We start from the raw sequence: 27,838 nt of genomic DNA on the forward strand, positions 1-27,838 counted from the left end.
GCGTAGTCACCTGTTCTCTCTCCATCCAAGTATATGGGAGATTGTTGAGAATGGAATGAAATTTGATAGCTCGGATAGTCCTATATTTATTAATGAACAGATTCATAAAAATGCACAAGCTACTACTGTGTTGTTAGCCTCTTTGTGCAGGGACGAGTACCATAAGGTGAGCGGCTTGCACAATGCCAAGCAGATCTGGGACACCCTCAAGATCTCTCATGAGGGGAATGACGTCACCTTGCTCACCAAGATGGAGTTAGTAGAGGGCGAGCTCAGGAGATTTTCAATGATAAGGGGAGAGGAGCCAACCCAAACATACAACCGGCTCAAGACCCTCATCAACAAAATAAGGAGCTACGGAAGCACGCGATGGACGGATCACGACGTCGTTCGCCTAATGCTAAGGTCCTTTACTGTACTTGATCCACATCTGGTGAACAATATTCATGAAAATCCTAGGTACACCAAGATGTCGTCCGAAGAAGTTCTTGGGAAGTTCGTGAGCGGGCGAATGATGATCAAGGAGGCGAGATACGTGGACGACACATTGAATGGTCCAATCAATGAGCCTCAACCCTTTGCCTTCAAGGCAACAAGAAGCAAGGAGGCGCTACCTAGTAAGGTGGCACAAGTTGAGGCGGCAGGGCTAAATGATGAAGAAATGGCTCTTATCATCAAACGCTTCAAGACGGCGCTAAAGGGTCACAAGGGGCAGCCAAGCAAGACCAAAACAAAGGGGAAGCGCTCATGCTTCAAGTGTGGTAAGATTGGTCATTTTATCGCTAACTGCCCCGATAATGATAGTGACCAGGAACAGGGGAACAAGAGGGAGAAGAAGAAGGCATACAAAAAGGCTAAGGGCGAGGCACACCTTGGCGAGGAGTGGGACTCGGATTGTTCATCATTCGACTCCGACAATGAAGGACTCGCCACCACCGCCTTCAACAAGTCATCCCTCTTCCCCAACGAGCGTCACACATGCCTCATGGCGAAGGAGAAGAAGGTATGTAATCGAAACAATGCCACATATGATTCTTCAGTGATGATGGATCCAGTGATGAAGAAATAGATTACTCTAGTTTGTTCAAGGGATTGGATAGAACTAAAATAGATAAGATTAATGAATTGATTGATGCCTTGAATGAAAAGGATAGACTTTTAGAGAAACAAGAGGACCTTTTATATGAAGAGCATGACAAATTTGTAGAGGCAAGAAAATCTCATGCTTTAGAAGTTAAAAGAAATGAAATGCTTTCTTGTGAACTATCTTCTTGCCATGAGACAATTTCTAGCTTAAGGAGCGTAAAAGATGATTTGAATGCTAAGTTAGAGATAGCTAATAAATCAACATCTTGTGTAGAACATGTTGTGGTTTGCACTAGGTGTAAAGATTTAATGTTGATGCTTGTAGTGAACACCTAGTTTCAATTTCTAAATTGAATGATGAAGTGGCTAGTCTTAATGCCCAACTTAAGACTAGCAAAAGCAAATTTGATAAGTTAAAATTTGCAAGGGATGCCTACACGATTGGTAGACACCCCTCAATTAAGGATGGACTTGGTTTCAAGAGAGAAGCCAAGAACTTAACAAGCCATAAGGCTCCCATCCCCGCCAAGGAGAAAGGGAAGGCCCCTATGGCTAGTAGTGCTAAAAAGAACCATGCTTTTATGTATCATGATAGGAGACATGCTAGAAATGCAAATAGAAGTTATGATGCTTTTGATTCACATGTTTATGATTCATATGCTATGTTTGCTTCTAGTTCTTCCTGTATGCATGGTAGAAATGTGCCTAGAAGAAATGGTGTTAATATTACTAGGAAAATTAATGAACCTTCTACCATATATCATGTTTTAAATGCTTCCTTTGCCATTTGTAGAAAGGATAGAAAGATAGTTGCTAGAAAATTAGGGGCAAAATGCAAGGGGGACAAAACTTGCATTTAGGTCCCTAAGACAATTGTGACTAACCTTGTAGGACCCAACAAGAGTTGGGTACCTAAGACCCAAGCATAAATTTGCCTTGCAGGTTTATGCATCCGGGGGTTCAAGCTGGATTATCGACAGCGGATGCACAAACCATATGACGGGGGAGAAGAAGATGTTCACCTCCTACGTCAAAAACAAGGATTCCCAAGATTCAATAATATTCGGTGATGGGAATCAAGGCAAGGTAAAAGGGTTAGGTAAAATTGCTATTTCATCCGAGCATTCTATATCTAATGTGTTTTTAGTTGAATCTCTTGGATATAATTTGTTATTTGTTAGTCAATTATGCAATATGGGATACAATTGTCTATTCACAAATGTAGACGTGTCTGTCTTTAGAAGAAGTGATGGTTCATTAGCTTTTAAGGGTGTATTAGACGGTAAACTTTACTTAGTTGATTTTGCAAAAGAGGAGGCCGGTCTAGATGCATGCTTAATTGCTAAGACTAGCATGGGCTGGATGTGGCATCGCCGCTTAGCACATGTGGGGATGAAAAACCTTCACAAGCTTCTAAAGGGAGAACACGTGATAGGTTTAACTAATGTGCAATTCGAAAAAGATAGACCTTGTGCAGCTTGTCAAGCAGGCAAACAGGTGGGAAGCTCTCATCACACCAAGAATGTGATGACCACATCAAGACCTTTAGAGATGCTTCACATGGACCTCTTCGGACCCGTCGCCTATCTAAGTATAGGAGGAAGTAAGTATGGTCTTGTTATAGTTGATGACTTTTCCCGCTTCACTTGGGTATTCTTTTTGCAGGATAAATCTGAAACCCAAGGGACCCTCAAGCGCTTCCTAAGGAGAGCTCAAAACGAGTTTGAGCTCAAGGTGAAAAAGATAAGGAGCGACAATGGGTCCGAGTTCAAGAACCTTCAAGTGGAGGAGTACCTTGAGGAGGAAGGGATCAAGCACGAGTTCTCCGCTCCCTACACACCACAGCAAAATGGTGTGGTAGAGAGGAAGAACAAGACGCTTATAGACATGACGAGGACGATGCTTGGAGAGTTCAAGACCCCCGAGCGCTTTTGGTCGGAAGCTGTGAACACGGTTTGCCACGCCATCAACCGGGTCTACCTTCACCGCCTCCTCAAGAAGACGTCGTATGAGCTACTAACCGGTAACAAACCCAATGTATCCTACTTTCGTGTATTTGGGAGCAAATGCTACATTCTAGTGAAGAAGGGTAGAAATTCTAAGTTTGCTCCCAAAGCTGTAGAAGGGTTTTTATTAGGTTATGACTCAAATACAAAGGCGTATAGAGTCTTCAACAAATCATCGGGTTTGGTTGAAGTCTCTAGCGATGTTGTATTTGATGAGACTAATGGCTCTCCAAGAGAGCAAGTTGTTGATTTTGATGATGTAGATGAAGAAGAAGTTCCAACGGCCGCAATACGCACCATGGCGACTGGAGATGTGCGGCCACAGGAACAAGATGAGCAAGATCAACCTTCTGCCTCAACAATGGTGCATCCCCCAACTCAAGACGATGAACAGGTTCATCAAGAGGAGGCATGTGATCAAGGGGGAGCACAAGATGATCATGTAATGGAGGAAGAAGCGCAACCGGCACCTTGAACCCAAGTTCGAGCAATGATCCAAAGGGATCATCCCGTCGACCAAATTTTGGGTGACATTAGCAAGGGAGTAACTACTCGGTCTCGATTAGTTAATTTTTGTGAGCATTACTCTTTTGTCTCTTCTATTGAGCCTTTCAGGGTAGAAGAGGCCTTGGTAGATCCGGACTGGGTGTTGGCCATGCAGGAGGAGCTCAACAACTTCAAAAGAAATGAAGTTTGGACACTGGTGCCTCGTCCAAAGCAAAATGTTGTGGGAACCAAGTGGGTGTTCCGCAACAAACAAGACGAGCACGGGGTGGTGACAAGGAACAAGGCACGACTTGTGGCAAAAGGTTATGCCCAAGTCGCAGGTTTGGACTTTGAGGAGACTTTTGCTCCTGTGGCTAGGCTAGAGTCCATTCGTATTTTGCTAGCATATGCCGCTCACCATTCTTTCAGGTTGTTCCAAATGGATGTGAAGAGCGCTTTCCTCAACGGGCCAATCAAGGAGGAGGTGTACGTGGAGCAACCCCCTGGCTTCGAGGATGAACGGTACCCCGACCACGTGTGTAAGCTCTCTAAGGCGCTCTATGGACTTAAGCAAGCCCCAAGAGCATGGTATGAATGCCTTAGAGACTTTTTAATTGCTAATGCTTTCAAGGTTGGGAAAGCTGACCCAACTCTTTTTACTAAGACTTGTGATGGTGATTTGTTAGTGTGCCAAATTTATGTCGATGACATAATATTTGGTTCTACTAACCAAAAGTCTTGTGAAGAGTTTAGCAGGGTGATGACTCAGAAATTCGAGATGTCGATGATGGGCGAGTTAAGCTACTTCCTTGGGTTCCAAGTGAAGCAACTCAAGGATGGGACCTTCATCTCTCAAACCAAGTATACGCAAGACTTGATCAAGCGGTTTGGGATGAAGGACGCCAAGCCCGCAAAGACTCCAATGGGAACCGACGGACACACCGACCTCAATAAAGGAGGTAAGTCCGTTGATCAAAAGGCATACCGGTCTATGATAGGGTCTTTACTTTATTTATGTGCAAGTAGACCGGATATTATGCTTAGTGTATGCATGTGTGCTAGATTTCAATCCGATCCAAGGGATTGTCACTTAGTGGCGGTGAAGCGAATTCTTAGATATTTAGTCGCTACGCCTTTTTTCGGGATCTGGTATCCAAAGGGGTCTACCTTTGACTTGATTGGATATTCAGACTCCGACTATGCTGGATGTAAGGTCGATAGGAAGAGTACATCGGGGACGTGCCAATTCTTAGGAAGGTCCCTGGTGTCGTGGAGTTCTAAGAAACAAACATCCGTTGCCCTATCCACCGCTGAGGCCGAGTATGTTGCCGTAGGACAGTGTTGCGCGCAACTACTTTGGATGAGGCAAACCCTCCGGGACTTTGACTACAATCTGAGCAAAGTCCCACTCCTATGTGACAATGAGAGTGCTATCCGCATGGCGGATAATCCTGTTGAACACAGCCGCACAAAGCACATAGACATCCGGCATCACTTTTTGAGAGACCACCAGCAAAAGGGAGATATCGAAGTGTTTCATGTTAGCTCCGAGAACCAGCTAGCCGATATCTTTACCAAGCCTTTAGATGAGCAGACCTTTTGCAAGTTGCGTAGTGAGCTAAATGTCTTAGATTCGCGGAACTTGGATTGATTTATAGCTTACATGTGTTTATTCCTTTGATCATGTTCCTTATGCATTTTGTTGTTTACTTATGGTGCTCAAGTTGTACAAGCACTCCCCGGACCTTACAAGTCCATTTGCAAGTGATGCACAAATTTAGGGGGAGATGTGCTACAACTTGACCTTTTGAGACTAACTATATGCTTGAGTTTGATTCATTTAGTCTCAAAGGAGGTTTGAAAGGAAAAGGTGGTCTTGGACCATGAAAGACTTCCACTGCACTCCGATGAGAGGATAACTTATTCCAAGTTCATCTAATGTACTCTTATTGCCTTTATATTCTTACTTGAAGATTTTGGTGAGGCAATGGGGTTCGAGGGCCGCAATTGATCCCGTTTTGGTGCTTGATGCCAAAGGGGGAGAAAATAAAGGCCAAAGCAATAAATGGATCAGCTACCACTTGAGAATTTTGAAAATAATAGAATAGAGCTTTTGTTTTGTCAAAATACTCTTATTGGCTCTTTTTGTCAAAAGTTGGCATCTTGTGGGGAGAAGTGTTGATTATGGGAAAAAGGGGGAGTTTTTGAAATCTTGAATCAATTTCTCTTGGAATGACTCTCTTTATGTCTTAACAAGTGTGTTTGACTTAGAGATAGAAATTTGAGTTTGATTTGCAAAAACAAACCAAGTGGTGGCAAAGAGTGATCCATATATGCCAGATATGAATTAAAACAATTTTGAGTTATTATTTGAATTGATTTTGTACTTGTTCAATTTGCTTTATGTTGTGTTGGCATAAATCACCAAAAAGGGGGAGATTGAAAGGGAAATGTGCCCTTGGGCCATTTCTAAGTGTTTCAGTGATTTAGTGTCCAACACAAGTGCCTAAGTGTCAAATGGTGGACAAAGTACAAATCAAGTATAAAGGTATGTTTCTCAGACTTAGTACATTGTTTTAGAGACTAATGTATTGTGTCTAAGTGCTGGAAACAGGAGAAAACAAATTGGAGAGAGATAGCTTTGTTTTCAGCCAAAGCCAGCTCTGTCTGGGTGCACCGGACAGTGTCCGGTGCGCCAGGCTGGCTCAGGCAAACTAGCTGTTCTCGGGAAGGAATTAACGGCGTACGACTATAATTCACCGGACTGTCCGGTGTGCACCGGACTGTCCGGTGAGCCAACGGTCGGCCGGGCCAACGGTCGGCTGCGCGATCCGCGCGAGACACGTGGCCGAGCCAACGGTCGGGAGGGGGCACCGGACTGTCCGGTGTGCACCGGACAGTGTCCGGTGCGCCAACGGCTCCAAGGCTGCCAACGGTCGGCTTTGCCAAATAAGGAAGGAAATCCGCACCGGACAGTGTCCGGTGGTGCACCGGACTGTCCGGTGCGCCAGACGACAGAAGGCAAGAATTGCCTTCCCGGATTGCTCTCAACGGCTCCTAGCTGCCTTGGGGCTATAAAAGGGACCCCTAGGCGCATGGAGGAGAAAACCAAGCATTCCTTGAGCACTATTGATCACTCACACTCCATTCTTGCGCACTTGATCGACATTCTAGTGATTTGAGCTCCGTTCTAGTGTGCTAGTCTTTTGAGCTTAAGTCTGGGTCTTGTGTGTGCGTATTTGCTGTGATCTTTGTGTCTTGTGTGAGTTGCTAATTCCTCCCTTACTCCGTGCTTCTTCGTTAACATATTTGTAAGGGCGAAAGGCTCCAAGTTGTGGAGATTCCTCGCGAACGGGATAAGAAAAGGAAAGCAAAACACCGTGGTATTCAAGTTGATCATTGGATCACTTGAGAGGAGTTGAGTGCAACTCTCGTCCGTTGGGACGCCACAACGTGGAGTAGGCAAGCGTTGGTTTTGGCCGAACCACGGGATAAACCACTGTGCCATCTATGTGATTGATCTCTTGTGGTTATTGTGTTTCGTTTAGACTCTTCTCTAGCCACTTGGCAATACTGTGCTAACGCTTAACCAAGTTTTTGTGGCATTAAGTTTAAGTTTTACAGGATTACCTATTCACCCCCCTCTAGGTGCTCTCACCCGGCCCAATTCCCAGCACTATGGCGCAGTGCCGTCTCCGACCGGGTTGAGGAGAGGAACGCGTGGGCCGTTGGTTGGCCGATGGGTGGTTCTGATTAGTTCGAGATACCAGTTCAGCTCGATTTAATCGTGACCGCAGATCTGTGCATGGGCAGGCAGGATAGGGAGTGCTCGGCAGCCATCGGATATTGGATGGATGGCTGAGATCTAATCGACGATAACAGTTGGGTTTGTGCATGCGACTGGCGTCCGATCGCGATCGGACGGACCTCGTGTGCTCGTGCGTATTAAAATCTGAACCGTCGATGACACATCCCACGCGTGGGAGTTGCTCTGTGGGAATCTAATCCTGACCGCACAAGTCGGATCGGGCGGCTCTCATCCGCCCGTACCCCTTCGGCCAGATATTTTGTTAAAGAAACCTCGTAGAACATAGAAATCAACCCGCCGTCCAAGGGGGTGTAGACTGAGTCTGGGTAATCTTCTGAGGTAGCCCCTGATCTTTTTAGTAATTGACGCGCAAACCAGGAAAATAGAGAAAACAGGGAAATGATTATATAAATTGGTTTTAATATAAAAATAATTCCATAAACTTGGATAAATCATATTAAATTCATTATAGCTCTAAATTGATTCATTCCAGAGACATTAATTTTGTTTTAATATTATCTATCAACCAGTAACACTGTTTAGCCATGAAACTTGAATTAAAATTGTTCATTTGAATTAATCTATTCTAAGTACCTAATAACTTCGGAAATTCATAATTTCTCTATTTTAAATCTGATTTGACTCGTTCCAGTTGCGTTACCTTCGTATAAATATCTACTACACAATAACAATATTTATTATACCATGCCTCATTCTTTTCTAATTAGATCTTTGTTTAATTTATGTCGGTTAGACTTGTTAATTTGCTTATCATTATAACCTACTAGAATAAGATCTATGGTCAATTTATAACTTAGATTAAAGTTGAGATAATTAATTCTCTCATATAGGGTATCCTAACCAATTCATAATATAGTCTAATATTTTAATCACACAGATCTTTTATAAAATCATAACTCCTTAATTGTAACTCCGATCTTATTAGATCTCGATCCCACGATTTCGTAGCTTCGCATAGATTATTATTATTCAGTTTCTACTTATGTTTGGTGTGATGTTAATTTTGTCTATACCATGTTTGTTTGTATTGCTACGACTAATAGCGAGGTTACGAGTCACTTGAAGAGCAAGTGGTACCTGGAATCTCAAGTGCCAGGCAATTTGTGCCCTTGATCACTTTTGTTTACCCAATAATATTCTTTATTATCATTATTCAATGCATAGGTTTAATTTTTATGGGACCCAATAGGTCACCCTAGTATGTTTATCCATTTTACCTTGTTATCCCTGAATCACTTGGGTAGTTTTGCTATTGCTTTATACGGTTTTGGAATAATATTTCATTATATCCATGTTCCAATTATTTTGTTATTCTATTTATGTTCATGTCAAGATCATTAATGTTAATTAGAACATGGATCTTAACTTGAGAAACACGTGCCACCACAAGGGTTTAATGGGACGCCCTTGGCTAACTAACTAGAAAAGCTAGTGGAAGACTACCTTACCCGAAAGGGGTAAGGACAGTAGGGGAGTTGCATGCAAGGAGGTTCTCGGATTGATTTTGCTGCGATGGCGCTCAGACGAGGGATTCTTGCAAGTGCTCTTCCCATAACTGTAGCGGGTTTTCGGAAGCTAGTGGAACTTTGTAAAAGCCTCGTAGTGGATCCCTAGCCATTCACCTCGGTAGTGTCTAAGGGCCCTGCAAACCCTAGCGACATGGGATACACGACTTGTGGGTACAGGGTACAACCTCTGCAGAGTGTAAAACTGCTATACTAGCCAATCTCACGGTCATGAGCAGCTCAGGACTCTCGCGTGATTAAATTATAGAACCTAAACTCAATTTGCCATTTGCATTTGCATGGGTTTATTATTAATTTTGTTCTATTATTATTTATTATGGTTTGGTATTTACTTACATTTAGTAACTGCTAATAAAATTTGACCAACTTATTAAAAGCAATGCTCTGCTTTAACCCCTATTATAACCTTACACATCACATGAACTCCCACCTTTGGTGAGTTCATGCCATATTATTCCTCATAACTTGTTGAGCGATGAACATGTGTGAGCTCACCCTTGCTGTCTCACACCCCCCCACAGGAGAAGTACAGGTGGTTCAAGTGGAGCCACGCAACGAGGAGTTCGATTCGATCTAGGTGGCGTCTCCTAGTTGATTTTCTGGCGCTAAGGATGGATTTTAGATCCTGTTATATTTATTTTTTATTTTTGTAAGTCTTCCGCTATGTAATAAGTACTCTGATTATTGTGACATTTATTTCTATACACTCTGTTATTATATGTGTTATCTTATTTGCCGCATGTATGAGATGCACCCGGCTTTGTCCCTTAAAGCCCGGGTGTTACAGTTACATGGCCGATGGGAATCGAACTAGCGACCTCACCCCTTGAGGATGATGGTTTAGTGATAGAGGAGCGATTGAAGACATTCTTAGGTCCTGTTTGATCCTCCTGGCTTATTGTTTGCGAGTGGATAATAATTAGCCGGCAAAAACTAGTCAAAGTATATTTAGAGACCTGGCTAATAGATGTCTTTTTCTCTGTATACGGTCTATTAGCACTGTAGCCCATATTAGCAAGGTCAAATGGCTAATGGCAAAACAGTTTGCCAGCCCTCCAGCTAGCCAATTTGTTAGCCGACCACTTTAGAGGTTAAGGTGCTAAAATTAGCCAGTAAAATGTTTACCAAAAGTATCAAACATACCCTTAGCTATTTTTTTGCACTACTTGAGCCTAGCAACTCGTGAAAACAGGTAAACCAAACAAATTCTTCTGTTGCATTATTTGAGCTTGACTAGGGTGTTAGCCAGCCAATCAAACGGCCCTGCATCTCGCGATCCTGTCTCTGGCTAAACGAATTTTATTCTCGTTAGGGAGCCAGGCAACCAGGCCAGAGTATAGGTATAGCCAGATCAACATGCAGACAACCAAAACGCTAATCTAGGGAGCCTGAACAGTGTTTACAGGGGACCAAACCAAACAGGCTAGCAACACTATCCACGCCGTCGCCCACAGGCAACGCTTGGCCACCTTCAACTGGTCCACCCCCAAGACACGACGGACCCCTCACCAGTGTCCAGTGCTCAGTTCCAGCAGCCACCGCGGCTCCCTCGCCACAGCTCAAATGCCGCATTGCAGCAGCATCACCACCACCCAAACGGAGCGCACCGGCAGCAACAGGAGCAAGGAGATAGTTCGAAAGGCAGAGTGACAAAATAGCAAATGCCCCCCTGTCTGCACTCTGCACGGGCATTTCAATCCCCGTATTACTTACTAATAAATCGTCGCAAGCGGATACTTGTCCGTCCGCAAATACATATTCCCGTTTCCCGCCGCAGGGCATAAAAAAAACCCGATCAGAAAAGCGGGGAGAGCTAATGCGAGCGAGCATACATTCCCGTTGACACAAGGAATCTCTGCGCCCCCCCCTCTACCTTCCCTTCCTTTCCAAACCATATTCTTCTCCATCAACTGGCAACGGCGAGGGGGATTTGTTTTTGTTTTGCTATAACGAAAGATGGCCGGGCTCATCGTTGCTTTTGCGCGTAGCAGGGATGACTGACTGGGAGGAGGAGGGAGACGAGAACGTGATGCCGTGCCGCCCGCCCGCCCGCCCGCCCTTGGGCTCGCTTCACCTTCAATTCTTTTCTTTCTGTCGCGGCCAGCGCCTTCGCATCGCACCACGCCGCTTTATTCTCTAAGAACCCCGTCCTCTCCATTCCATCTCCTCCTCCGTCCATCGTGCAGATCTTGCTTCTTCTTCTTCTCCTCCTCCTCCTCCTCCTCCTCCTCCTGACCACCCTCCTGCTCAGCTCGTCGTACGTAGACATCGCGATCGCCGTCGTCGATCGGTCTCGCCAAGCTCTTGCTTCCGTTCTTTTCTGGTTCAGTTTGTTCGGTGCTCTCCCTCTACGTGGGCGCTGCGTCTATATATATGCTGTGTTGGCGCCAGCTGCATAAATGGCGTACTCCTCGCGGACTTGTGGTCGGTGCAACAACCACGGTAATCATCTCTGCCTTCTCTTTCCTAATCTACGCATGTTCGTACGTGTTTCCTGCCGAGTAGTAATCTCTGCTGACTTTAAACGCTAATAAACGGGTGTCCTGGTTAGGGAAAAGGCAAGATGGTGGCCTTTCATCTGTCTTTCTCGGTTTCTAAAAAGGCTGCCATGTCAAGGAAACATGCTTGCGTGGGTGATTGATTGCGTTCAGTTCTTTCTTCTGAACTGAGTACTTCATGACATAAATTGATTTTAAACGGCTTGATCAGTGTGTCGACATCCAATCACTGACTAAACAATCTTGTTGGTGGCTGCTATCCACTAGACTCCCGATACACCTCGCCCCTTTTCCTGAAAGTTCTCTCTTGGGTTTGTCGCCGCTAGATCGATGACGCAGCAAGTCAAACACATCCATCTATTGCCGTGCGGTCTCGTTCGTCGTAGAAAGGAGGGTTCTGATCTGACGGATCAACCTTAGCTCTTTGTCGGATCACACCTGATGAGCATTTCTAACAGTTATTACTGTCATGCATACATCGATGTTATTCAGAGGGAAGTCAAAAGTGGACTGAAACTGACTCTTATAATAATCCAGGATTAGCTGAGCTCTGACAAGATAGCTTCACTGACCCTGACCGCGTGCCCTGTCAACTGGAGTAGAATATAGAAGGAAGCAGCCAGCACTTTCGATTAGCACAGCGTTGCCATGCTAACCCAAGCAATCTCTTACGGTGTTGTATCCATGTGCTTGCTGATCTTGTCCAGTGCAGGTACACATATATCTATCTATCGGGCCCTTCTAATTTTAGCGTTTGATACATTCAGTCATGCTCCCTCATCTTGTAACAGAAAGAAAGGAAACAAAAAACTATTTTTTCTGATTCTTTCTTGATGATGTACAAGCACGGCTGCATGCTGTATGGATTGTTGACTGTAGGGAGTGCAGTAGAAGTGCAATGGTCTAATACTCTAATGTCCTTCACCATAAAAAAAGTTCAAATCGTCCAAATTTACTTGCTCTTGTAGTAGCATAGGAGTACATCAGATGTGCTTATAATAATAAATAAGATGTCCATCCTCCATGCCTGCTGTCAACTGGCAGGAAACGGTAGGTGGCAAGTTGCTCTCAGCTTTTCGGGTTTAGGCATGTGTGGGGTCATTTACATCGACATTTGGATTGGCCTATCTAATCTAATGTTAGCATTGCTGCACACAGAGAGGAGATCCGGTTTCATGAAGTGGCTCTGCAATTTCCTCAAGGGGCCGAAGCCCGGGGAGCCGAACCGCCGGCGGCCCCAGGTGACGGCCGGAGAGGAGGAGGACGCGCTTTGGCACCAACGACCAGTTCGACCGAAGGTACTACTGCTGTACCAGCAACTCAGTTCCTCCCTTCATCAATTCATTTCTCCCTCTCTATCTACAAATGGCTCTTTGATCTATCCAAACAATGCCGTTTCACAATTTCACATCCAATTCAACTGCATTTAAGTTGCTTAAGACTACCTATCTTTGCTGCCTCCAGAATGATCCACCTAGAAATGACAACGAAGAAGTGGACCGTGCAATTGCAGAGTCTCTCACAGAGGACGTCAGAACCCCCAAAGGTACTCGGATGAATCCATCATTTTCCATCTACGCATTTCATGTCAGCATGGCTGTTGTTTCATCCCTCTGCATGTATCCCGTTGCTGTAAATTGCCGTGTCGCGCAGAGAAAACCCGCAAGGGAGACAAGGACGACGAAGATCTTGCGAGGGCCATACAGGACAGCCTCAACATGAACCCTTACACGCCTTACAACCCCTATGCTCCCTCTCACGCCCAACCTAGAGGGCACAGGTTAGCCGCCGCTCGCTCTTTTACGTCACCGTTTCACCACACGCCTCGCCACCGATGCGCTAATAAACAAAATGGCTCAAATGTCGTCCGTGCCCATGCTGCAGGCTGTGCGCAGGCTGCAAGCATGAGATAGGGCATGGCCATTACTTGAGCTGCATGGGGATTTACTGGCACCCTCAGTGCTTCCGCTGCAACTCCTGCGGCCACCCTATCCGTGAGACCGAGGCATGCAAGCTACTCCCCCTCCCTCCATTTCAAGTTACAGTGTTAGTATCAGAGATGGTAATACCCGTTCTTGTTTCTTCCTGTTCTCCAGTTCACATTGCTGAGTACAGATCCATACCACAAGCTGTGCTACAAGGAGCTGCACCATCCGAAATGCGACGTCTGCCTTCAGTTTGTAAGGCTTCATCTGAAACCTGAACGACCAGCAGACTGACAAAACTACATATGCGTTAACGTTTCTGTACTTGGTCATTGCAAGAAGCTCATTCTTTTCCTTTGTCTGTTTCTGCAGATTCCAACGAACAGGAGTGGCCTGATAGAGTACAGAGCCCACCCGTTCTGGGGCCAGAAGTATTGCCCTTCGCATGAGCACGACAGGACGCCACGTTGCTGCAGCTGTGAGAAAATGGAGGTATAAATACTAGGAAAAAAATAATATTTATCATACGCTGTGCACTATTATGAATCCACACGAAAATGGTTCGCATGCAGTTCTGGCTACTTGTTTTCAAACTAGTCCTTCCATTGACTGATTCAAAGGCATTTCTTCACCACAAGTTCTTTTTTTCCGGTTGTAATTCTGCAGCCAAGGAACACAAAGTACATGTCACTGGGAGACGGCCGCAGCCTGTGCATGGAATGCCTGGGGTCTGCGGTCATGGACACCGGTGAATGCCAGCCCCTGTACCATTCTATCAGAGACTACTACGAGGGGATGAACATGAAGCTGGACCAGCAGATACCCATGCTCTTGGTTGAGCGGCAAGCGCTTAACGAAGCCATGGAAGGAGAGAGTAGAGTGAGTATTCCCTCAGGCCTTTTTTTTTTAATTTCCTGCAGAATGTTCAGTCTTCGGAAGGAAACACAAACGTTCACCCTGCATGTGCATTATCCAGGGCCCACACCACATGCCTGAGACAAGGGGCCTGTGTCTGTCGGAGGAGCAGACTGTGAGCAGTGTAAGTTCAACTCAAGCTATGAACTGAAAAGAAGCTCTTAATTTCAAACTGCTCGTATTGATTTAGCATGACAGCAGATGAGAACGACAGATTCTGCCGTTTTGACTGTTCATTATTTGTGTAGATACTTAGGAGGCCCAGGATTGGTGGAAACCGGTTACTGGACATGAGAACTCAGCCACAAAAACTGACTAGGAGATGTGAAGTTACTGCAATACTTGTCTTGTATGGCCTCCCCAGGTCAGGCAATTTTGTCTCTGGAGGACATGGCTTCATTTACTTGCGGTTCTTTCTTCCACATTCTAATGGCCAGTGCATCATCTGTCTGACAACCGCTATTGCAGGCTACTAACAGGATCCATCCTCGCCCATGAGCTGATGCACGGGTGGTTGCGCCTCAAAGGTGCAAGGAACATTTCATAGCCCCATTTTTTCATCTTTATTTATCAATTCGACAGAAGAAAAATGTATTTTCAAAAGCTCTACTGAATCGTACCCTTTCATTCAGGTTACCGAAACCTAAACGCGGAGGTTGAAGAAGGAATATGCCAGGTCATGTCTTACCTGTGGCTGGAATCAGAGATTCTTCCGTCGTCCTCAAGGCACGCGCAGCCTTCATCTTCCTACGCCTCGTCCTCCTCTTCGTCTTACTCTTATCCACCGACATCGTCCAAGAAAGGTGGGATATCTCATACCGAAAAGAAGCTGGGCGAGTTCTTCATGCACCAGATTGCCCATGACACGTCGACGGCGTATGGTGACGGTTTCAGAACTGCGTATGCTGCCGTCAACAAGTATGGCCTTCGCCAAACACTGAACCACATACGCCTAACAGGAGGACTCCCTGTATAATAAGAGAGAGAGAGAGAGAGAGAGAGAGAGAGAGAGAGAGAGAGAGAGAGAGAGAGAGAGAGAGAGAGAGAAGACAAAATGTCCATGCCAGACGCAACACAAAGATCACATGGATATCAAAGGTTATATACATATTGAGATGAAGTTGCTGGCTATGGAAGCATGGTGATTCAGTTTCGGTGACCTTGAGTTTTCAAAGAGGTCCTGTCGGAGTAAATCAGGAAAAAGAGCTGTATTTGCTCGGATTAATAGGAACTGGCGATGCCATGTGTAATAAGATCGCCAAAAAGCACACACTAATGTAATGCTCTGTTACTCACACTAATATAATGAAGTGTATACTTATGTGTCTGCAGATTTAATTGTTTGTTCTTGATTGCATGTAATGTAAGCAAGGGCTAAGCAGCAAGAGGATACCGTGAGCAGAATTACAACCTGACTAGTAACCTATACAAGTACCCAGCATATGAATATCATTCTAACAACAAATGAAAGTTCTGCCTTCTCTTGGGTCATTGGATCAATTCTGAACTCAACAAAATAAACAATTTGGTTTCCAAAGCAAGAAAAAAAAGAGAACAAAATGAAGTGGTCCATTACTAGCCATTGGGTTCTCGCTCACAAAATGGAGATAAACGAACACCTGCAACGAGAAGTTGCTAAACTGATATGCAAGAAACAGACCCATGGTCATATCAGGATAAACATATATCAAGTCAAGGCTATTCACAGTTCTCTTGCCACCATTGATCAACCTTGCTATAACACTGGTAAAATTGGAGACCATATCTCACAGTTATAAAGATCATCAGGCTAAAGACAACAGCTTCATGTACCATTACAATGTTATTGAAGATACACAAAATGATGGTGATGCCAAAAAAATATTCATTTTGGAAGACCTGTGGCATCGTTCACGGTGCACTACATAAACATCTGTAACCATATAACACAAACTGCAAACCTTAGCACATCCTAAACCCTAACGTATGCTACATGCTCATATTTCTCCCAGTCTAATCAGCCTCAAATGTTGTTCTGACACCATGTATCAAAATTGCGTAGCATGACCTCGCAGATATCTAATCATCAGATTCCAGTCCTGTGAGGATGGCCTTAAGCATCTCATATGTCATAAATACGATGCCGACACCAGGAACCACTTTGCAGTACTCAGGCAAGATTCCTCTATACATGCCTCTAAAACCCTCCGTACGGACAATATGTCCGAAGGTTCCAAAAAGTCCTGTCTGGTAGACGCGAGCCCTCCCGGCTGCTCCTTCCAATTGCATGCGACGTCTCACAAGATCCAATGGGAATGTAACTGCAAAAACATGAACACCAAATAATCATTGTGTGGTTAACTAAATTTAACAACCATTTAGCAGTTCATTAGTTATTTCCTTTCAAAGAAGTGCATTACAGTGCAAAAACAAAATCTGACATTAAAAGGCAGCATTCATGAAATTCAATGTAAGGGGAAAAGTTACCAAGTAACCCAATTAAAAATGAAAAGGCTGCGAAACTGGAAGATTTAATTGGCACAAAAATCATTTACTAAACAATAACTCCATACAAAGCGAGGAATTTTCTAGTCAAACAGAGGGGATTCTCTTTTGTTCACACTTTTCTATTGAAAAAGTAACAATAATCCAGGTTCTTAATCACTTACAAGTAGACGATGCAATTCCTGAAAGACTTCCACAAGCCAAACTGATCAGAACAGGGGAATCACATGGCCTGATTAGAAGATCAAATGTCAATACAAGTAGAACTATTACAAAGCACAAGGATAAGACTTTGATACCATATGTAACTTGAGATTCAAAATTACCTCTCTATTTGCCAATGGGAACGTAAAGTTTCATACACAGAGAAGCTTACTGCAATGCTGGGGCCCACTCCCTGTGATTTATAGAATAATCAGCCAATGTGAGTACATAACAAAGTCAATGATGCAAACCAGCTGACAAAACAAGCTCATACCAGTAAAGTGGCACCAAGACCCTTGTACAATCCACGGACACCCTCATCTCTGCAGATCGCATAAAGAGCATGAGATATGCCCCTGTAGTAGGCAGTATTTGTCTGCAACCATTCAGTGGGAAAAAAGATCAATCATCGGTGCTGCAAAGCCTAGCTTAACAATGCGGAACTTTGTTAGTTTAATCTATAGTTCAAATGCTTAAAGGATATTCAATTAAAAAAAATAATGCAAAAAGTGGTTTGAAGAGGATGCAGGTTGCTATGGACAAATATATTGTTCAGCATACATTTTCTACCAAATTTGCTACCTCCTGGACAACACAAATGTTGTACACCAGATTCACAGACCAGCATTTAGCCAACCCAAAATTAGCTAAGGTATCGAAGTAGAAGACTACCAATCCAAATTTTGGCACCAACAAATAGGGACCAAAATTATTCAAAGTAACCATATTTTGGTTTGGCTAACTTGGGCATATATGGGCACCAAACCAAACACACCCTAATTGAATTGCAAACACCTATTTACCGACACCAAACAGTGATAAGTACATAACTAAATCATAAGCTCAAACTATTCTTTTTTTGTTGGCAAAAACTTACAGGAAAAGGCACAGGCTGTAACCTCACTCTAGTTAAAACAGTGACTATAATCTTCTACAAGGAAATTAACTCGTGTACCAACATTTCAAGTGAATTACAATCTTAACAATCCAAATTATTTTACACCTGAACATTTTAGAATAGTTTTTACAGAACTTTATCCAGAACTGGTAACAGTATCTTACCTGGGCAGCAAGACGTGTCCGCACCAAGTCCAGTGGATACGTCGCAGAAGCTGCAGTGATTCCTGATAAACCACCACCTAGCAATCTAACACCAACATCTGCACCAAATCCACCATTCTTCTCAAGACCCGGTAGCATCTGAAGCAACTGCACATCCGAAATAATAATAAAACTAAATTACTCCCATACCATTACAGTGGTAGAGATGATAAAAAAACCTGCGCTTACATTCTTGTATCTCTCATAGGCATAGAAACTAATTGAAGAGTAAGGCAACCGGTGAGCAATGGTAACAAGGTTCCCTTTCCAGAAAGCTCGAAAACCTTCTTCATAGACAATGCGGGATGCTTCACGCCATATGCTAGTATTGCGCATTGTAGCCACATCTGAGTGCATTCCTTGTACCTGCAAGTACGATTCATAAATTTCACTAAAGCCACACAATCATATTGCGAAAGAGTAGAACAACAAAACTAAGCCACACTATCAAGGATTTCTCCAGAAAAATCAGAAAAGCAACTATGTGATCAGCATTCCTTTAAATAGCCAAACAAGTTGTCTGCTGCCAAAGTAAAATGAGATAATGCATTATGGTTACTATTTTCTCCACAAATCCTAGTAAGATTGCAGCCAATTCATTCCAAAAAGAAAAGAAAAGATGTGACGTACTCCGTGGCTTAGTTATAAACACCCGAGGAAATAATAGCCTAATCTGCTATTTACACGAGTCGCACTCTGAGCATTTGAGTAACCTGGCGAGCAGAACTGCAGAAGCAAGACCGCCCTCCCTATGATACAGACGCACCTGAAAGAGGATGGTGAGGCGTGCGAGCGGGGCGGTGCAGGTCTTGCTGACTGCGCCAGCGACGCCGCCGGCGAGGAGATGGGGCACGGTCCCGAGCTGCGGCTGGTGGTGCTGCAGCTGCTGCTGCTGCTGCTGCTGCGTCGTGTACCTCCGGGCGGCGGACGCCGCGGCGCCGGTGCCGTCCATCGTGGCGGCGGCCATCCCCACCCTCGCCTCCGTCTGCATCCGCTTCACCCTCTCGTCGCGCCGCCACTCCAGCCGCCTCGAGAGCCTGGGTCCTAGAGCCGAGCGGAATCGAACAAGCGAAGATCAGCGACCAGACCGAATGCGTGAGGAGGACGCGGGCGTTAAACCCTAGCAGACTTGGGAGCAGATTCGGAGTGCAGAGGTGAGCAGAGAGGGGCTTAGGGTTTGAAGGGATTTTCTATTTTTCTCATGCTCCGGAGGTCGGCGGCCGCGAATAAAGACACGGGCATGGATTGCGTAAAAAACCATCCGCTAAAATAGGCGGGATTGTTCAACTACTTGAGGCCACCCCTTTTATTTCTCTCCATTTATTAGTTTTATCATGCCAACTACAAATTTACTGTTGAAAACGGATTTTTTTTTTCTTTCTATAATTCTATTATTTCAGTGAATTGCATATTAATTTAGCACGCCAGCGTGAAACTTGGCCAATCCCGATCATGGGATTGTAGTGAACTGAGTGTCAAAAATCCTCTATTTAGGTCTAGTTTGAAAACTTCATTTTCTTGAGAGATTTCTATTTTTACAAAGAAATTTGGTTTATTTTTTCTTGAGAAATTGAAAATCTTTTGAAAAAATAGATTCCTAAACTAATTCTTCTTATTTTTTTAGGTAATTAACTAGCTGAGTTCTGCGGACTACAAGCGTGGACGAGGAAGACATGTGCTCGTGGGATACGCGCTCGTTGCGAAAACAATGTCAAATAGGTATCAAGATTTTTCAAAAGAAAGTATTTTTCAATTGGTATTTTAGTTAGCCTCTACATAAATTTTCAATTAGTATCTTATTTGGCTTCAAAGTTTCAAACAAGGATAGAGATTTCAATTGGTATAAGTTTATTTGGCATCTATTTAAAAAACCATCTTAAAAGCTAATAGGAGAATTTCTTCAAGTGAGCTTTTATTTAGTCAAAAGAAAAGCATTTTAAAATAGAATAGGAATTTCAAATCTTGAAAATGCTTCTTACAATCATATTCTTATAACTTTGACTACTTGCAAAGATTTTGAAAAAAGATTTTTCCAAAAGATTTGCAAAAACAAAATAGTGGTGCAAATGTGCTCCAAAATGTTAAATAAGAGAAGCAATCCATTCATTTTAGACACATGCATAAAGTCTTTCAATTGGTTCAATTCTAAGTAACATATGCACATTTATCATAATTGCAAACTAGTCACATTTCTGCACTTTATATTTGCTTTGGTTTGTGTTGACATCAATCACCAAAAAGGGGATATTGAAAGGAAAATGGGCTTAATCATTTCCAATAATCAATTTTGGTGGTTGACGTCCATCACAAACCACGTGGAGTAACTAGTTTGCCTAGATATCATTTATCTCAGGTGCATAATGTTCAACACAAACCAAGAAAGAATTCAAGTTGGGGACTCAAATTAATTTGGAGCAAGACTTGAGAGTGTGCTGAAAAATAACGCACCGGACACTGTCCGGTGCCCCAGGCTAGGCATTCAACGAACAGGCCACTCTCGGGAATTCAATGGGCTTGCTCCGCTATAATTCACCGGATCCGGTATGCACCGGACTGTCCGGTGTGCACCGAACTGTACGGTGAGCCAGCGGAGCAACGGCTAACTGGCGTCAATGGTCGACTGCAAAATGAACAGTGCACGTGAACAATGATGAACAGTGCGTGTCAGAGTCAGAACGCAGAAGTCAGAGGGTACCGGACATGTCCGGTGCGGCACCAGACTGTCCGGTGCAGCTACAGGACAACAGCTCCAATGGTCGACCAGCTCCAAACCCCAACGGGCGTGTTGACGTGGCACGCACCGGACAATGAATAGTGATTGTCCGGTGCTCCACCGGACTGTCCGGTGTGCCCATCGCCAGCAGACTCAGCCAACGGCTATGGAAGTGGTTGGGTGCTATAAATACCCCCCAACCACCTCATTCAAAGCTATCACACCCGGTTTTGGAAGGCAACCCGAATGCGAATCATGTACGTGTCAGGATCAGCAATTCACGTACACAGCAATTACATAACTGGACATCATCACACAGTGCTCAAATAATAACATAAAAGGGTAATAATAGTCGATTACATCATGATGTCTGATACATCCACATAGTCTTTAACAGTAATCAAAGTGTGAAAATGAAACGTAGATACACGCGGCCTTCACAGGCAGCCGACTAGGGGTTGCCGCTAACCCACGCCTAAAACTCGTCGTACTCTTGGAACTCCTGGAAGTCTTCCTCCACGACTTCATCTTCTCCTGAGCAGTGGTTGCAACGTGGACAACCTGAGGGTTTGGTGTGTAAAGCAAGGGTGAGTACACATCAACATACTCATCAATTGTCTCGTTTGGCTATAGTGGACTAGCTTTATGTGGAGTTAAGTCAAGCAGTTGCTTTTAGTTGGTCAGGTTATTATTACTAGTAGAAAGCCAGGTTTTAGCATTAACCCAAGTTATTAACCCAAAGTACCCTTTCCAAACGGAAAGAATACCACTTACCATTACCATAGTCATAACCATCATCCTCGTCACTGAAAGGGAAATGTGCCCTTGGGCCATTTCTAAGTATTTTGGTGATTGAGTGTCAACACAAGTGCTTAAATGTGAATCAATGCCCATGGATGAACAAAATGCAAATCTAGAGCAAAGGTATGTTTCTAAGTCTTAGTACATTGGTTTTGTGTACTAATATACTTGTCTAAGTATCAGAAACAGGAAGAAGAAGAAAAGAGGAGAGTTGGCTGTGTACAGCCAAAAGGCTGTTTCGGTCTGGGGTACCGGACTGTCCGGTGGTGCACCGGACAGTGTCCGGTGCGCCAGGCTGCCTCGGGCGAACTGGCCGCTCTCGGAAATTGACTGGCGACGTACGGCTAAAATTCACCGGACTGTCCGGTGTGCACCGGACTGTCCGGTGAGCCAACGGTCGGCCGCGCGATCTACGCGGGACACGTGGCCGAGCCAACGGTCGGAAGGGGGCACCGGACTGTCCGGTGTGCACCGGACATGTCCGGTGCGCCAACGGCTCCCGCATCTGCAACGGTCGGCTTCGCTATTTAAGGAAGGGAATCGGGCACCGGACAGTGTCCGGTGTGCACCGGACTGTCCGGTGCGTCCGACGACAGAAGGCAAGGATGGCCTTCTGGATTTGTTCTCAACGGCTCCTAGCTGCCTTGGGGCTATAAAAGGGACCCCTAGGCGCATGGAGGAGTACACCAAGAATTCCTACAACATTCCTAAGCACCAAGACATCGATCTCACGCATTCGTTTCATCGTGATAGCATCTAGAGCTCTTGTTGAGTTGCGAACTCTTTGAGTTGTGTTACGAGCTCTTGTTGCGACTTGTGTGCGTGTTGCTGCTCTGATCTTTTGAAGTCTTGTGTGCGTTGCTCATTCCCCCTTTGCTCTGTGTTCTTTGTGAACTTCAATTGTAAGGGCGAGAGGCTCCAAGTTGTGGAGATTCCTCGCAAACGGGATTGAGAAAAAGCAAGCAAAACACCGTGGTATTCAAGTGGGTCTTTGGACCGCTTGAGAGGGGTTGATTGCAACCCTCGTCCGTTGGGACGCCACAACGTGGAGTAGGCAAGCGTTGGTCTTGGCCGAACCACGGGATAAACCAATGTGTCATCTTTGTGTTTGATTTCTTGTGGAATTGTGTTTTGTTGAGACTCCTCTCTAGCCACTTGGCGATTATTGTGCTAACACTTAACAAGTTTTTGTGGCGATAAGTTTAAGTTTCACAGGATCACCTATTCACCCCCCCTCTAGGTGCTCTCAATTGGTATCAGAGCGGTTCTCTTCAAGAAGGGACTAATCGCCCGAAGAGATGGATCCTAAGGGAAAGAGAATCGTGATCAACGACAAGGAGAAGGAGTCTTTCGTCAACGAGCCTAAGGATGACAAGCCTACTGACTCGGGCTCGGGCCACAAGCGTAAAGATGGGAAGAAGAAGAAGACAAGGCGCATCAAGGAGATCGTCTACTACGACGATAGCGATGAGTCTACTTCTTCCCAAAAGGACGACGACAACGACTACAGGAAGACGGTCAATTCGAACTTTTCATTTGATTATTCTCGTATTCCACATAGTTCGAATTCGCATTTGCTCTCCATTCCTCTTGGCAAACCTCCACACTTCGATGGGGAAGACTACGGATTTTGGAGTCACAAAATGCGTAGTCACTTATTCTCTCTCCATCCAAGCATATGGGAGATTGTAGAGAATGGAATGAAATTTGATAGCTCGGATAGCCCTATGCTTATAAATGAACAAATCCATAGAAATGCACAAGCTACTACTGTTCTATTAGCATCTTTGTGCAGGGAAGAGTACAATAAGGTGAGCGGCTTGGACAACGCCAAGCAGATATGGGACACCCTCAAGATCTCTCACGAGGGGAACGACATCACCATGCTCACTAAAATGGAGTTGGTGGAGGGCGAGCTTGGACGATTCGCAATGATAAGGGGAGAGGAGCCAACCCAAACTTACAACCGGCTCAAGACCCTTATCAACAAAATAAGGAGCTACGGAAGCACGCGATGGACGGACCACGACGTCGTCCGCCTAATGCTAAGGTCCTTTACTGTTCTTGATCCTTATCTCGTAAACAATATTCGTGAGAATCCCAGGTACACGATGATGACGCCCGAGGAGGTACTCGGAAAATTCGTAAGCGGGAGGATGATGATCAAGGAGGCGAGATACGTCGACGACGCCTTGAATGGTCCGATCAACGAGCCTCAACCCATTGCTCTCAAGGCAACAAGGAGCAAGGAGGCGCTACCCAGCAAGGTGGCACAAATTGAGGCTGCCGGTCTTAATGATGAAGAGATGGCCCTCATCATCAAAAGATTCAAGACGGCGCTAAAAGGTCGAAAGGGACAGCCAAGCAAGACTAAGACCAAGGGAAAGCGATCATGCTTCAAATGTGGTAAGCTTGGTCATTTTATTGCTAACTGTCCCGACAATGATAGTGATCAGGATCAAGGGAACAAAAGGGAGAAGAAGAAGAACTATAAGAAGGCAAAGGGCGAGGCGCATCTAGGCAAGGAGTGGGACTCGGACTGCTCCTCTTCCGACTCCGACAATGAAGGACTCGCCGCTACTGCCTTCAACAAGTCGTCCCTCTTCCCCAACGAGCGTCACACATGCCTTATGGCAAGGGAGAAGAAGGTGAGTACTCAAGACTCCACGTATGCTTCTTCTAGTGATAATGAGTCTAGTGATGATGATGACATAGACTATTCATGCTTATTCAGGGGCTTAGATAGATCTAAAATAGATAAGATTAATGAGTTGATTGATGCTTTGAATGACAAGAATAGATTACTAGAAAAACAAGAAGATCTTTTATATGAGGAGCATGATAAATTTGTTAGTGCACAAAATTCTCTTGCTCTAGAAATTAAAAGGAATGAAATACTCTCTGGTGAATTATCTACTTGTCATAAAACCATCTCTACTTTAGAAGGTGTCAACAATGATTTAAATGCTAAATTAGAAGTAGCAAATAAATCTAATTCTTGTGTAGAACATGTTGTAATTTGTACTAGGTGTAAAGATATTGACATTGATGCTTGTAGTAAACACCTAGTTTCAATTTCCAAGCTTAATGATGAATTGGCTAGTCTTAATGCTCAACTTAAGACTAGCAAGAATGAGTTCGATAAGCTAAAATTTGCAAGGGATGCCTACACGATTGGTAGACACCCCTCAATTAAGGATGGACTTGGCTTCAAGAGGGAAGTCAAGAACTTAACAAGCCATAAGGCTCCCATTCCCGCTAAGGAGAAAGGGAAGGCCCCTATGGCTACTAGTGCTAAAAAGAACCATGCCTTTTTGTATAATGATAGAAGACAAACTAGAAATGCTTATAGGAGTTATAATGCTTACGATGATTTTTCTCATGCTATGTTTGCTTCTAGTTCTTCATATGTGCATGATAGAAATGTTGGTAGAAGGAATGTTGTTCATAATATGCCTAGAAGAGATGTTGTTAATATTCCTAGGAAAGTTAATGAACCTTCTACAATATATCATGCTTTGAATGCTTCCTTTGAAATTTGTAGAAAGGATAGAAAGGTGATTGCTAGGAAATTAGGGGCAAAATGCAAGGGTGACAAAACTTGCATTTGGGTCCCTAAGACAATTGTGACTAACCTTGTAGGACCCAACAAGAGTTGGGTACCTAAGTCCCAAGCCTAAATTTACCTTGCAGGTTTATGCATCCGGGGGCTCAAGCTGGATTATTGATAGCGGATGCACAAACCATATGACAGGGGAGAAGAAGATGTTCACCTCCTACGTCAAGAATAAGGATTCCCAAGATTCAATTATATTCGGTGATGGGAATCAAGGCAAGGTAAAAGGGTTAGGTAAAATTGCATAGATAATTGTTGGGGGCCTTCGGCTTCCGAAGGTCCTCAAAAACATGATTTAACAATGTTTCTGGAATAAAGTACATTGACAGGTATCTTCGGACTCGGATCAGAGCCACGGTACGAAGAAGCACAAAGAACACGAAGGTTGGAGCAGAGCCGAAGCTGTGTGTAGAAGAGCTTCAGAATAGCGGCGGAAAAGGAAACCGACTTAAAGATGAAAAACCAGATTAGACCTCGAAGAATTATCATAGAGTTATTAATAAATGTAAGGGGCATTAATGTAATTTTGCGTAGGCTGCGACCCATGCCTATAAATAAGTGAACAGTATCCCCGTACTGTTCACGCTGATTGGGCATTGGCTTTTGCGTCACACTTGTGCTTTTACCTTCTCACGAGCTGAAGGTACACTTGTAATTTGATATCATTTTTATCTTTTCATCATAATAAAATGGAAATGAGTCGACAATAATACACAACTGTTTATGTTATCTTTATGTTTCATATGTTTCCTTCTTCATTATTATATTTTATGGTGATGAAGGTATGTCCTTCATAACCTTCGTCCAAAAATCATTATATCCTTGGGGAAATAATGCTTCGAAGGACGAAGGATATTAACATTTAACATTTTGTGTTGCCTTGTTCTTGATTCATAGCATTTGAGAACAAGTCCCCAACATCGCCCACCTCCGGTGAACTCACTTCCATTTTTTGAGTCTTGAACACTTTCGGCAAGCCTCACCTTCGTCATGCCACCGAAAAAAGCTTCAGCGACAGGGGCTGGTACTTTACAGCCGCTGGATCCCAATCAGGATGTCCTTTCTCTTAGAGAGGCCCGAAGCCAGAAGAGGAAGGCTGTTAGTCCAACACCTCCGGAGGATGACCTGGATCAGGAGATCCAAAACCTGGAGATCCTTCAGCAACAGGTGCAACGCAAGAAGGAGAAGATGGCTCGTCTAGCTGATCTTCAGAGACAGATAGACGAAGCTTCCGAAGAGCACTACAACCTTTTAGGCCTTCTATGACATAATGATTACGTCACTAACTAGTGTTTATTTGTCATAGGTTATGTTTTGGTGACGTCATTGTGACGAAAAAGCCATCGTCACAGAAGGTGCGTGTTAAATAGCCTACAATGACAATGATCAAAAAAACGTCATAGATTCTATGACACATACCAGCTTCGTCACTAAATCTATGACACTCTATTTCGTCATAAGTTCCCTTGAAAACGTCACAAATCGTACTGACATGCATTGCCACGTGGCTAATGGTGATGACGTGGCAAAACCTTTATGACGAAAATATTTGTCATAGATCCAATTATGTGGCAAGCCACGTGGCAAAATTTGTTGTGACGAAGAATTTCGTCACAAATTGGAAGGTGGTGGCCGCTTATGCGGCAATGCATTTGTGACAAAAAATCGTCATAAAACGTGATGACGTGGCAAGTGATGTGTCAAAGCATTTGTGACTGATACAATTGTCATTGGAAGGAACACATCATATTCATTCATATCGTCATAGAATATTACACATCACAACCAAAATATCCTATGAATATATTCAACGCAAATATTTAATCCAGTAGAGAATAATATAACTTCAAAACTTATATCTACAAATCCTTTAACTTAAAATCCAAAACAAATCCAATAACTTCAACTCAAAGTATTAAACATTAATCATAATTGAAAATGATCCTATAACTTCAAATCTAGAGCTAATGTAACTAGCCACTATAGCATCCAGAAGGCTGCATGTCCTATTGTGGTCAACCAGACTTAAGATGGAGGCACTTGGCCTCGATTGAAGCTTAATATATGATAAAGGAGGTTGTTATTTTCTTCCATCGACCTCTTCATACTACCAATGGTTCCCTAAGATGCTTGTGCTTGAGCCTTCAAGGTTTCCACTTCTTCCTGAAGGCCATCTTTTTCTTGCTTCTCGGACTCCAGTTCATCCTGAAGTTGTTGAACCTTTGCACAAACTATCATTGTGGATCTTTTCTTGGAGGCAAACTGAAGACCAACATTGCTTAGGAACACACTGGAGTCCGGTAGCACATTAGAAATAACTTCTGTAGGAGATTTTAGTTGTTGTCCATCCTGAACCGGTGCTGCTACTATTTCTTCCATGTCAACCTAATATAAAGTTTAAAGGTCACAAGTTGCAAGTTGTGAGTACAAATATGAAAGGAAAACAAGCACTTATAATAGCTTTCTGAACATTTTCACTAAAACATTTCTTCTTGCTGCAATGCATCTCCTTAAAAAGATCTATTGCACTAGATTCAGCATCCTTATATATTTCTTTCTTCTAAAATGATATAAAATGAGTACGGTTAGAATGGAGGTCTTGAAATAAGGCACAGGTAGGATTTCAAAATAACAAATTAAAATGAATT

General features: G+C 43.8%; 2 protein-coding genes and 1 pseudogene across 4 annotated transcripts; 1 reads left to right on the forward strand and 2 right to left on the reverse strand.

Annotated features, from left to right (window-relative positions):
* Positions 1-10,626: 10,626 nt before the first annotated feature.
* Positions 10,627-15,602, forward strand: LOC103639318 (protein DA1-related 2). Of its 3 annotated transcripts, XM_008662080.3 has the most exons (13): positions 10,627-11,375; positions 11,969-12,143; positions 12,590-12,729; positions 12,896-12,977; positions 13,085-13,211; positions 13,316-13,436; positions 13,528-13,611; positions 13,729-13,848; positions 14,023-14,235; positions 14,333-14,395; positions 14,520-14,635; positions 14,740-14,798; positions 14,904-15,602. In XM_008662080.3, the coding sequence occupies exons 2-13, from the start codon at positions 12,080-12,082 to the stop codon at positions 15,245-15,247; spliced, it is 1,533 nt and encodes a 510-aa protein (XP_008660302.2). In that variant the 5' UTR covers positions 10,627-11,375; positions 11,969-12,079; the 3' UTR covers positions 15,248-15,602. The 3 variants fall into 3 exon arrangements, with proteins under 3 accessions (XP_008660302.2, XP_008660303.2, XP_020399795.1); XM_008662081.4 differs by lacking the exon at positions 11,969-12,143; XM_020544206.2 differs by lacking the exons at positions 10,627-11,375; positions 11,969-12,143 and adding an exon at positions 12,427-12,481.
* Positions 15,603-16,062: 460 nt separating this feature from the next.
* Positions 16,063-19,288, reverse strand: LOC100193567 (uncharacterized). Its single transcript, NM_001349705.1, has 7 exons — positions 18,827-19,288; positions 18,250-18,426; positions 18,022-18,168; positions 17,234-17,335; positions 17,082-17,152; positions 16,920-16,987; positions 16,063-16,571 (listed from the first exon to the last, which is right to left on the reverse strand). Exons 1-7 carry the CDS (start codon positions 19,049-19,051, stop codon positions 16,330-16,332), a joined length of 1,032 nt encoding a protein of 343 aa, NP_001336634.1. The 5' UTR covers positions 19,052-19,288; the 3' UTR covers positions 16,063-16,329.
* A 7,959-nt stretch (positions 19,289-27,247) lies between these two features.
* Positions 27,248-27,569, reverse strand: LOC118473408 (uncharacterized; annotated as a pseudogene).
* Positions 27,570-27,838: the final 269 nt, after the last annotated feature.

This window comes from Zea mays, chromosome 9 (assembly GCF_902167145.1).
Source record: "Zea mays cultivar B73 chromosome 9, Zm-B73-REFERENCE-NAM-5.0, whole genome shotgun sequence".
NCBI lineage: Eukaryota > Viridiplantae > Streptophyta > Magnoliopsida > Poales > Poaceae > Zea > Zea mays.

Excerpts from the sequence above, each read along its gene's own strand:
- LOC103639318 (XM_008662080.3), top strand. The coding sequence starts at position 12,080 with ATGCTAACCCAAGCAATCTCTTACGGTGTTGTATCCATGTGCTTGCTG. Across the intron at positions 12,730-12,895 it reads AACGACCAGTTCGACCGAAG|AATGATCCACCTAGAAATGA; the intron begins GTACTACTGCTG and ends TGCTGCCTCCAG. Across the intron at positions 14,636-14,739 it reads GTCTTGTATGGCCTCCCCAG|GCTACTAACAGGATCCATCC; the intron begins GTCAGGCAATTT and ends CCGCTATTGCAG.
- LOC100193567 (NM_001349705.1), bottom strand. The coding sequence starts at position 19,051 with ATGCAGACGGAGGCGAGGGTGGGGATGGCCGCCGCCACGATGGACGGC. Across the intron at positions 18,427-18,826 it reads GCCTCACCATCCTCTTTCAG|GTACAAGGAATGCACTCAGA; the intron begins GTGCGTCTGTAT and ends TCGTACTTGCAG. Across the intron at positions 17,153-17,233 it reads GTCTTGGTGCCACTTTACTG|GGAGTGGGCCCCAGCATTGC; the intron begins GTATGAGCTTGT and ends TATAAATCACAG.